The sequence below is a fragment of the Tetrao urogallus genome (assembly GCF_951394365.1).
Source record: "Tetrao urogallus genome assembly, chromosome: Z".
NCBI lineage: Eukaryota > Metazoa > Chordata > Aves > Galliformes > Phasianidae > Tetrao > Tetrao urogallus.
Genome location: NC_136816.1, coordinates 1,560,050 through 1,572,451, shown reverse-complemented (window position 1 = coordinate 1,572,451; position 12,402 = coordinate 1,560,050). Strand labels below are relative to the sequence as shown.

Here is a 12,402-nt window from a genome sequence, read left to right as displayed (position 1 = left end):
ATCCAATGAATAAATTCAAAAACACTCACCATGATTCCAGTGAGTAAACAGACTCCTTTCCCACAGTATGTATTAGGTACCATGTCACCATATCCAATGGATAGAAAAGTTATTGAAATCAACCACATGGCTCCAAGGAAGTTACTAGTAACATCCTGCTGATCATGGTACCTCGAAAGAAGAAGAAAACAAATACTTTTATTATGAACATTTCGGTTAATTTTTAGGGCTGTAATAAAGAAATCTCAGCAACTGGTCACATAACCACTCTTGTGTCCTACAGTTGTTTATTTTTTAAAAAATAAGGAATTCAATAAAATGCATATTAAAAGAACATAAATTGTAAGGAATCTGAAGACACAATAATAGCACAAGCAGCAGCGACTCTCCAGACACCCTGTATGTTAGTATTTATTTATATTAGATTCTGTTACCATCATCAAAGTAGCATAAATCTCTTGGCTTTTATTAAAATTTTTCCACCTGGGCACAAAACCTGCTAATCCTCTGCAGTGTCACAAGACATCAGTCTACTATTGCCGTTGCAGTGAGAGACATAAAAGGATGTGTGGGAAAGCTGAACTCAAAGCAAATCTTCATCTCATATTTAAGAAAATCCCCCTTTTGTGAAATTAAATATAATTTCCTATGTGCCATTTGTTGTCTTAGTTTCAATTTTCAAATTTAATACAATTATTTGTCTCATTCAAAGAAAACAATCTCTTCACATGACAGAAATATCAACTGGGAAGCCATGATGGCACATTTCAGGAATAAAACCTATTGTTGACACTCATCCTGTGGGGGAAAAAGGTATAACAGCATAACACAGATGGACAGAGCTGCTCTGCAGCACAGACTATCTGCAACAGCTTCTGCAGACTCAAGATTGCAATAGTGCCCACAGCTGCTGTGAAACCTCAGGTTAGTAATTGATGCCACTGGATCATGACAAGTGTCATTTCAGCCAGTCTCCAAATCAGTAGGTCAAACAGTGCCATCAGAGGACACCCTCATAAATCTGAAAGCAACCTGCTTTTGACCACCAAAATAACTGCTTCAGTCTTCTTCTTCCTGGAATTCACCCTCAAAAATGGAGCAGGAATGCAGAATAAGCAGAAGGAAACATTCAGGAAAACTGCAGTTCACTGCAAGTATCTGCAAAATGACTTTGTTATTTTCTTAGAAGTCTCACCTATGATTACACCGACCTCCAAACTCTTTACCTGCCAGCGACTACATCAACTGATCCCAACCCATCTGTTTCACTGTTTGCCTGTGTCCTCATCTCTGTCAGTTTGTGCTGTTCTTCTCACACACTTCATGCAAACTTTTGAAGGTGTTTTGTTCTGTTCTGCATCTAGAGAAATGTGGCAATAGTTCACATAGAGCTCCTAATGATGAGAGTGACTTAAATAAATAAAGCCAGAACAATGGTAGTAACAACAGCAGAGCTGTAAAATTGATTTAACTCATCTCCATTAAGCTCTACACAACAAAAAGAGATGTGGCATTACTTTTTTCCAGTCTGCTCTACACTACATCTTATAGACTTAGCATATAACAGCTCTGAAATATATGCACAGAGAGAGAGAGAGACGTAAATAATTATAATAATTATCCCATTCAGGAGGCAAGAAAAGAGCCTGTGCATCATGCAAGTCCCTACAGAGTATCACATAAATCATACGACCCAGAGGCTTTGGATGAGCTTCACCATAAGTGAACTAAAGCCACAGCACATACTCAAAAGCTAGCAAGTCAGTTACATAGCAATAAATGCCCAAATAAGTATTTATAAGATACTTCCCTAGTGCTCATCTTCGGGTTTTGAACCTGGTCGTTTCTGTAGTTCAGATAGAAATCAGTTTGCCTACAAAGAACATGCATTCTTCCTACATCTTGTCTGAATTTCTACATCTTTTAAACTTTCAGTGCTGTGTGGTGCTAACTATAGAAATGTTGATAGAACATAAAAACTGCCAAAATCTCTCATTTGATTAAGATTTTAAGGTTATGGTTCAGCAGTCAAATGATGCACACTATTTAAAAGTCCTCATCAATGCTTACTATCTGGTTGTGACTGAGATGCAAAGAATACTGTGTGTCACCTGTATGGGTTCAACTACTCAAGAATGGCAAAGCCCACCAGCTAGAAGCCTACTGCAAACAGTGCTTCTCTCACAGCTGTGCAATGAGGAATTTCTCATGTTAAAAATCCTCCAGTAAAATTGAGACAATGTAAAGAAGAGTTACTGTCCTGATAGTCTTCGCCTACCCCAGATTTACAGGGAGATGGATGGGTTTTGCCATGTTTTTTTGTTTCCTTTGGTAATCTGTCTGGTGATTTTTAAGTCTCTGTGGAGAACAGTTCTGGTACATGCATAAGCCCTTCTGATTTTAGTAAGATGACAAGAATATCCTTTCAACTACTATGCTGTGTCATTATGCAACGTGACTATTTGGGTTCAAGACCAAGCTGGCTGGAAGATCTCCCTCCAATGGAGTGGGAGCAACACCAGAATCCGCAAGCTTGGATTTCGGCTATCCTACTTCTGTAACCAAATTAAGCCAAAAAAAAAAAAAAAAAAAAAAAAAAAAAGAAAGAAAGAAAAATTAACCAGAAAAAGAAAAAGTAATTTCTTAAAAGAGAAGGAATTGCGATGTCATATTTGTGCAGCCATGGGAACTACTGAAAAGAAGGTCAGGAGGTATTTAGGTATTTTTCCTTTGTTTCAAGGAGGCAGACAGAAAATCTACCCTTTCTGACTTGCTTTCAAAGTCACCACAACTATAAAGACTGAACTCTGTTCATGCAGGAAAATAAGCATGTCCATCAATCAGTGCACCTCTAATGTCTGTCTTTCAAAGCTTGAGAAGAGCCAGCCACATCACTGTGTTCTTCACTGTTGTGACTACCTCCAACAGAGCTGGTGTAATGGACATTACACTGAGGATAAAAGCTGCCCACAGCTAACAGGAACAGTGCTGTCTCACTCACTGTTAGTTGTCATCAATCTCTACAGGCATTTCCTCTTTCCAGATGGATCATGAAAGATAGGTTGGATACAACAGGCTCTAGAATTCAAAAACACCTTTCCTAAACTACCTATTCATTCTGTTTGAGAGCTATGAAAAAATGGAAACTCAAAAGCTCAGGAAGAAGATCAAAATAAATAAAAATTTTCTTTCAGAAAATATAACATAGCTTTTTTTTTTTTTTTTTTTTTTTTTTTTAAAATCACTAGAAAAAATATTTAAGTTCCACTATTTTTAGTCAATAAAAAATTGGACTAGAAACATGGTGAGTCACTTAAAATTGAAGATACAAGTTCACACTTAATTTTGTTAAAACTGCAGCTATATACAGTTTGGTTTCCTGGATGGCATCCAGTCCCACAGAGTAGCAGAATAAAGGGACATTTAGAAAAGCTGTGTACTCCCTGGAGGCAAGAAAATCCCTGACTGAAGTTGTGCAAGCAGAAGTATAATTTATTGCTTCTGCTTTCCTTCTCCAACAATGAATGTGCTGGCAGGCAGGTGGCACTACAGCTGGAACTTGCTACCCTGCAGAAAAGCCTCCTCCTGTGAAATGCCACAAGTCATTCTCACTAACTAGCATGCATCATTCCTGAAACTACTCTAATTTAAACCAAAAATAGCTGAATGGTTAGACTTGTGCAAAAATAGAGTAACTTGATGCCCTTCCAAACCAAACTGAGTGGGAGTTTTACCATTCATCTCAGGAAGATATAAATACATTCCTCAGCTGCTAGGGTTGTCAAAGCTATATTCCAGATTCTTTACTGAGCAACATTTTCTGCTGCTTTCACTATCAGTATAATGATTTTCAGTTCTGCTCTCCTTCAGAATTATGTTCCTTTTTGATGATGTTTCATTTCAGATAAAACATCTCCTTCCTAGCCTCATGCAGTTATCACAAATGAGTATCTTGACATCTAAGAAACATTAATCTTATAAAGTAATAAGTAACAGAAAATCAAATATAATTCTTAGCTTAACTACTGGCATATTAATTGACGGTTAGCAGATTCACTTCAATTCACCTTGCCTCTAAAGCCAGCCTCTGATAACTTCCAACTTTTTAGTTTTGCTTTCTTTAACGCGTCAGTGAAACAACTGAAGATGAAGGTGAAAAGATTTTCCTTTTTGTAGAGAAGAAAATGGTCAGCTTTGATAGTAATCACAAAAGAATCTGAAGCTTGCAGTACAAAGCCCATCTGGGCAGTTTACTGTTGTGAAGTCTTAAAAATTTCAGACTAATTATTCCATGGAAACAGATTCAGCCCATTAAAGCAGAAATTTGTCAAGATTCAGCACAGACGCTGATTGATCTAACTAGCTATTAGCACTCAATTACAGCACTGGGCCATTCTGTTACTAAGTGCCTGTAAAGTCTTAGACAGTAGACACTGGTAGCTTTTTTTTTTATTAATATAGATTTTTCTTCTGTTGAAATAAAGAAGAAAATAAAAGAAACCTATAAATGCATTCAGATGAAACAGGAACACTGACTCATCCAACGGTGTTACTGGCAGAAATGCTGCCTACCTTCATGGGGGGATATCACACCTTCTCTTTTTTCTGTCACATCTATTGAAATCTTCAAATGTTTTATCAACAGCAGCAAAAATGCTTTGCCAAAAAACACCAAACTTAATCCACTAGCACTTAATCCAGTAGCACTACTGAACCCAGTCAAAACAACTGCTGCAATCAAGCAGCCTGGATTCCTTCTACAGAGATTAAAATGATAATTATTTTACTATTAAGAATATCAGTGGACAAATGCATGTAAAATTAACAAAACCAACAGGGAAATGTTAAGTAAACATTATTACATGAGCAGCACGTGCACTATATTAACAAGCTGGAGAGAAACAGTAATCCGAAAGACGCCAACTGACAGCCGAAAGAGAAATCAACACAATAACAGAAGGGTGAAATGGCATGTTTTAAGAAAGTTTATCATTATTCTGGAATATAAATCATATTTTAAACATAAGTGTGGAGACATACAAGGATTTGAACCCTAAATACTTTCATATATCAATGCTTGGACACGAGGTAGAGTGCCTTTTCAAAAGGCACTGAAGTTATTTGCCTGACACTCCTGAAGGTCTTGTCTTGCTTTCTTGGAGCTGATACTCTTGTAAATCACTATACCTGTCTGCAGTGCTAGGAGGTGGAAAGAGTTTATATTTTTTCCAAGAAAAGCCATTTGGTTTCAAATTTAATTGAATATATCAATGTTACTAAAGTTATTTGAAGTGTTACCTACATTTTCTTCTTTATCTGTTAAGTAAATGTAAAAGCGTGAAGGAAAGCTGCAAAGGAATTCTGCAAGTGCTGGGAAACTGGTACACTTGTAAAGGTGGGATAGACAGCAATCTGCTAAGAAACTGCAGCACAGGTGAGTGCTCAGTATACATGCACAGATAGGAGCTATTGGGAATAATGTTAGAACTACTGCTTCAGGCCTTAGACTATAAGAAAATGAGTAGCATGGAAGTTCTCTGATAGTTTGTTCAAGGATCCTTTTTCTTGCCTTGTTTCAGAAGCGCATTCACACACACAGATATCACCCTTCAGGGCTTATCCCCCAACTTGATCACACTTTTACTCCTACTGTTTTCTTTTCAGCAATGTCAAATTTTTTCATTCCGTGTAGTGGTGTAACCAAAGAGAAACGTTATCTCCATTAAAGTCAACAGCAAAATTCCCATTGCCTTCACTGGGATCAGGAAATAGAAATCCAATTTCTTTTTGTCAAAGTTTCAGCTGAGCATTTTCTAAAATGTTTCCAGCTAGTGCTTCCATGCTCATCCATTTCAGAATTTTTACTGTGCCTTTGTGTTCATCTCACATCCTGGGTGCCAGGAAACCTCCACTGTTATGCGTATGACTATCAAGAAACATTCCAAGAAAATTGCTAAGCTAATTAAAGTTCCAGTTTACAGGAAATGTAAAATGTGATGCTTTTCCTCTTCAACATTTAGAAGCATTACAAATAAAATAAATAAAGAACATTAATAATAAATTAATGCATATTTGGGAACTTATACTGAACTATAACATATCCTTACGTCCTGTGTGCTTGAGATTCAGTAGAATGATGAACAAGCTAATGATCGTGGAAAGCTATCTTCTAAGTCTTAAACCAGAAACTGTCCTTAAATGCTGGAGGCCTGAATAAGTTCTGCTGGCTCTGCATTCTGCCCGTCAGCAGTAGCCTTTCTTTTAAGAAAAACAAAGCAAAACACAGAAAACAAAACAAAACACACAGAGAAACTGCCTGGAGTCATCCAGTTGCACCATCATGAGAAGCAGCACTGTTTCATTCAGCTAATGAAACACAGCTAATTCTGTTACCCCCACACTCTGCACAGCAACTTGTTAACAGCTTCCACTTTCCTTTCACCTCTTGGTGAAACACTGCATCTTCAGTGTTTCTACTGCTGAAAACTCTGAAGAAAAATACTAATAAGCGATAAAATGCTTTTCAAAAGGTTTTGTTTGTTTGTTTGTTTGGTGAATAATATGAATGAAATACTTTACTGGAGCTTTAGCATACTTCAACTTAGAAAGCACACCCTCATTTCCTTCTTAGACTACATCATCAGCCAGAAAAGAAAAGTTACCATCCAAACAGAGCCTGTTTTTATTTTGTTTTTTTCCTACTCTTTTGTCTGTACCTCTCTGCTTACTACTTTAATGCAGCAAAAAACTCAATTTGTTTTTGAACAAGGAGAATAGTGTGGTTACTATGAAAAACAAACATTTCTTATAGTTACCATATATGCTCAATGTATTGGCTTATAGCCATGAACTGTAAGAATATAAACTTGAACATTTCGAAAAGCATATGTGATACCATATTTGTCCCAGTCTTGTTGATTCTAATACGATTTAGCTGTATCAGTTTGTATCCGTTTTAAAGGAAAAGAGTCTACAGAAATTATACATAATTCTAGAAAATTGTGAAAGTGATGGGAAAAAAAACCAGCAACAAATAAAAATTATACATATCTGGCTGCAATATGTTTTAGCATCAATCTATCAAAATTAGGGAAAAGCTAACATGGAAGGTTTTTTTTTTTCTTTGAACAAAGCTACTGAAAAGATCTTTTAAATAAAAATGGTGTATGGTTTAGGAAATAGAATTCCTAGACTCCCTGAATGAAAAGGAGAACAAAGTTAAATACAGATAAAAGGAGGTAGCTTTATTAACATTGATATTTCTTGACATTAGATAAGATGGAAGAATCATATTTTAGGAGGATTTAAAGCTGAATCCAGTAGCATGAATAACAAAAACAACCAAGGTTACAGTAGCAAGACAAAAATGTATACAAGACATTAATCCTCAAATTTCATAGCGCAAGGCAAAGAGTAAATGTCAGGCAGTAGGACAATGTTATACCTACAAACACGTGCGACGGATCTGTTAATCTCTTTATGATTCACACTTAAAGAAGAAGTGATGTTAAAATGAACAATACACACAGGTATCTGCATGGCCAGAAGGAGTGAGCTACAGTTATACCTCACAGCAGGGCAGCAGCATCACGAGCACCATCTTTACTGTGCAGCGCTGCAGACAGACTGAAAAGCACGGGTCCATCACAGCAGAGGACGGGAAGACAGAAGAAGCAAGCAGGAGCTAAGCAGGAAGGGCCGCCGCCTGACACAGCACCACAAACAAGGCTGGGGTCAGGCACTCCAAGTTTCTGACTAAGCCACGCTGTCAGCAGCACAAGGTCCAGACCCCTGGCACCGCGCTTGCTGACAAAGCTGGTGAGCAGAAGCCAGGGGGCCCTCACCCTGCAAAGGGACTCTGGCACAACCCACACGCAAACAGTCTGAGGGACCACAGGGAGCTTGACTGAAGAGAAACAGCTGCTATTGTGCCTGGCGCAAAAGAGAAAAATGAACAGAGCTACTTCAACTTTGAATTGAATTCAAGATCGAGAGAGGATGACTCTTCAATCTACTGGAGAGATACTGCCTAAAATGCTTAGAAGAGGAGTTGGGGAAAGAAACACATCAGTGCCAAACGTAGACAAACCACTTCTCAGTAAATAACAGCTCTGCTTTCAAAGCCAAGTTTATAAAGTAACCCAGAAAGCCTTGAGACTACCAGCACACTCAGTTAAGAAAAATAAAAAGAAAACCCCCTGTAGATGCTCTTCCTATAGCTCAGTATATAATTTTTTACCAAATGAGGTTCAGAACAGAGGCTATTACAAACATACACCCAGTTAAAAGAACGCTGTAATGCATTAATATAATTGGGCCAAACTAAAGCAACATAAATGGCTTTGGAGCAATGCTTTTTAATACTGTAATCTTACAAAATAAGACATATATTCATGTGTATTTCCTTTCTGCAGCCATCCATTTAACGAAGTCTGAAATTTGGGGATTCAGTCAGAATGAATATTATTTCAAAGATTCACTGCAATTTTTCTAAGTTTCTAACAGAAGTAGATGAAGCTGTATAATTATTGAAATATCAATCTTCGAAAAATCAAAGGAAGTTTCTTAATGAGCTCTACAGTTAATCCTTCTGTATATTCAGCAGCAACTAACTCCCTGCTAAAATTTTCCTTTATTTTGCATTTTTTATTTTCTCCAGATACCTTGATACTTAAGCCCCAACTGGGAGTTGTTCTGTTTGCTTCTGTTGTTTTTTGTATCTTTCTTTCTTTCTTTTCTTTTTCTTTTTTTTTTTAAGTTCAGAACGCCAAATATAATCAACTGATGCCTAAAGAATCTGAAGTAATTTGCTGAAGATAAATTTTAGACACAGAGGTTTATAGAATTAGTCATTATGCATCTAAAAATAAGCCCACAATCTTTTCTTTGTGCCATACTTGCCAGAACAACATAAAGGCTAGCCTTCCTTTCCTCCTGGATGCAGACATGGGTAAATGGGAGATAACAGGAGGACTACAAATTACACAGCAATGATGGTGAATTCTCAAAGAAGACGTAGTGACAAACCAAGCACTCTGAAGGTGCTTTTCTCCCATGGAACTAATAGCATTTATCGGTATGCAAACTACTGCTTTTCAGTACCTTGCTTTTTACTGCAGAAGCTGATGTATTTCCTCTAACCAAAAGGAAGTACAAGCTCAAAGTCATTATGCCCATTCTATGTGCCCAAACATGAGAACGTCAACAGTATCACCAGCGTAAGTACTTATCCTAATGAAAACCACATTGTAAGCAGATGACCATAAAAAAGACCTGAGAGAATTTATCATTTTCATTAGAATTTAAAAGTGGAATACTTAGATTCATTCAAATGTTCTAGGCACACGGAATCTCAGAACGGCCCGGGTTGGAAGGAACCTCAAGGATCGTGAATCTCCAGCCCTTCTGCCACACGCAGGGCCACCAACCTCCACATTTAATACCAGACCAGAACAATAAGATTGCCCGCAACTGTGTTGCTACACACAGAACAATAAGATTGCCCTATGCAATTCCTTGGAAGTAAAAAGTTTACAAAGAACAGAATTTCTTTTCAGCTGGATCTTTGTGGTAAAAAAATTATCTGACTGCCTTTTTGGACAAAGCTCGCAATTTGTATCATAGGCAAGGCTGGAAATGCGCTTAACTTAAATCAGTTTAAAATGTACTTGTTTAATGAATGTATTTTAATATCCTTCCTGAAAGTGACAGGCTGCATTGAGCTCAGCTTCCTGAAGTCACAATGCTTGATACTACACAGATTTTACTGCATATTCATAAAACAATTCCAAACATAAAGTCTGTATACCTGACACAAAGTCAGTCACCTGAATTTTGTGCCGGTTTTTACCACCAGTTGGTTATCCATGCACTGATGGCAAAAATTAACACACTGACATTATGAAATATAAAGAAGTATAAAATGTAATTATATAATACTACATAGCATATAAGACAAAGAAAATACTTGTAACCTGTTTTTACATGTGAAGCTTTAGCATGAAGCAAACAATGTCAAAGAAAAAAAGTGCCCCTCTTTTTCAGTTCTGTCCTTTTCATCTCTGATCCAAAGGCTAGGAAAATACTGAAATCACATTGCCTGTAATAAATCTAGAGACACTCACCTACTGTAGGTCAAGAAAGGTCATTTATGCAGGAGACAAAATTTTTGTTTCCCTTTGGTACGATGCCTCCATATTGCTGTATGCCTTACATCGGAGTGAAAGCATACACAGATCACGTATGGGACAGAAGTTCTGTCACAAGTCTCACAGTGCAACTACACACTGAAATAATACTTTCAGTCAGGCTATGAGAAACATAATGCAGCTGTAGTGCTTAGCTACAGTGATGGTAATAAAGGACTGCTGCCTTCATTACAGGCCTCTGCGGTGTCAGATTTGGAGGGAGAAGCGTTGTCCAGATAGAAAGAAAATGCTTGAGAGGCTTCTGCTGTTCAGTGTTAAAAATGCCAGATGCAGTTATGTTTCCCTTTGCTCTGTTTTAGACAGTGGCTTAATATCAAATTCTTTGTGGAACTGTATGAAATCTAAGTTTTCTGCTTGCTTCTTTTATCTTCTCATCAGAATGAAGATAAAAATCAAACTGTTTGGTTTTGCTAGTTTTTCAGTTTCTAGTTTGTTTGCTTTCAGGACAGCATAACTCTCAAGGATCATCTGTCCTGTAGGGATCAAAAAAAAAAAAGAATAAAGATAGAAAGAAAAAAAGATCTTGCAGTGTTTTCTCTAAGTATCATGTACTAGAGAGATTTCCTTGAGCCTCCAAACTCTTCTTGCCAAGACTCTTTTATTGACTGATACTTGTCTTGCAGTAAATACTTTCTGATCTTTCGTCTCTCTTAATTCCAGTGAAGAAAGGAATGAAATTCTTTGCTCTCAAGGAACTTGAGCAAGTGATATTTCAGAAAGAAAGAGCAGTTGCATACTGTCACTGTGCTGTACTGGAGGTAAGAAGTCTGAATTCACAGCTGAGCCCATCCTGAACTTAACTAACCTTTTTCACTACCTACACCTACAGCACGCGTCTTGTGGCTTACAAGCTGAATGTGTTAGAAAAATCCTCTAATGATACAGAATTTACCTAGTGTCTATGGATTCCTCAACAGAGCTAATTCCTAGGCAAATCATACTTTCATACTTAACTGCCCAGGATTCAAGTGAGAAAGCACAAAACAAGGAACTGAGTCCCTGATGAAGTAAAGATGTACAGGGTGGGAACACACGACTTTGTTCTTGGGGTTGGACTCGATGATCTCTGGAGGTCCCTTCCAACCCCTATAATTCTGTGATTCTGTGATTCTTTCTACACCTTTATTGGTTTGCCTTGAATATTTTCTTTACTTTCACCTGCTAATTATTCTTTTCCAGATTGTGTTCATTAAGGCTGTCAACATAATAAGCATTAAATTTCAACATAGCCAGCAAGAGCAAGAAGACATCTGTTAAAACCTGAAATCTAATTCACAGTGGTCTCTCAGCCCTGTACAGAAGGTGAGCTCATGGATGGGACAGACTCACAGAAGTGCATACACATGAGCAGCTCTAGTTCTAGGGAACTACCCATGGGGAGCTACTAATCGTCCTCCTCCATTGAGTTTATTGGCTGAACTGTCCTTCTGTAAGATTTTACATATAAAGGGAACTGAATCCCATCTAAAAAATAAATAAATAAAAATAATTTAAAATTTAAAATTTAAATTTCAAATTAAAAACACCACTGGAGACCTACAGTTTTTTTCTGGGGTCTTAGCTTTCAGCTGTCCTTCTTCGATAATTATCACTTGAAAGCATTCCAAAGAAGAAGAAGAAATTTATTTATTTATTTATTTTTACTCTTATTTCAAGTAAGTAATGATGACGAACAACATGGAGGCCAAGGACACCTCATTCCAATAGAAGTCCATAACACTGAAGAATAAACAAGTCAGATATGCACAATAGACAGTGTTTGTTCTAGAAGAGAAGAAAAGAACTAGATACCAAACTCAAAGTATATGTCTTCCTCTATTGCTATTGGGACCACTTTATACCTAAGTTGTATTTCTGCAGTTAAAAAGTGTTCATTATGCAAATGTACTAATGGGACATACTAACTCAGGAAAATATTTGAGTAAAATTACTTCTTATTTATCTTACAGAATAATGATCTCAGATTTGTCCAGATTTCTGCACTCAAGAAATTGAATTGTGTGTTCTTCATAGTGAAGGAGGACAATGACCTTCAACACACTAATTTAAAATCCCTGGAAAGTACATCAGATCCAGTGTCTTGATTCTCCACACCACTCATCTCCACTTAATTCCTCCCTTAGCTACATGAGCTGTGACAAAATAGAAGTATGAGCAGAGTTGAAGTACAGCTACAAATCTTCCTGCCTGGGAT

At 37.2% G+C, this 12,402-nt stretch overlaps 1 protein-coding gene across 1 annotated transcript in view; it reads right to left on the bottom strand.

Moving 5' to 3' along the window:
* KCNN2 (potassium calcium-activated channel subfamily N member 2) overlaps positions 1-12,402 on the bottom strand; it is a gene marked incomplete at both ends in the record, with an annotated part of 67,612 nt that overhangs the window by 21,837 nt on the left and 33,373 nt on the right. The window contains one exon of the mRNA XM_079548471.1: positions 30-171. Coding sequence (XP_079404597.1) covers positions 30-171 — 142 coding nt within the window. The remainder of the gene's footprint in view (positions 1-29; positions 172-12,402) is intronic.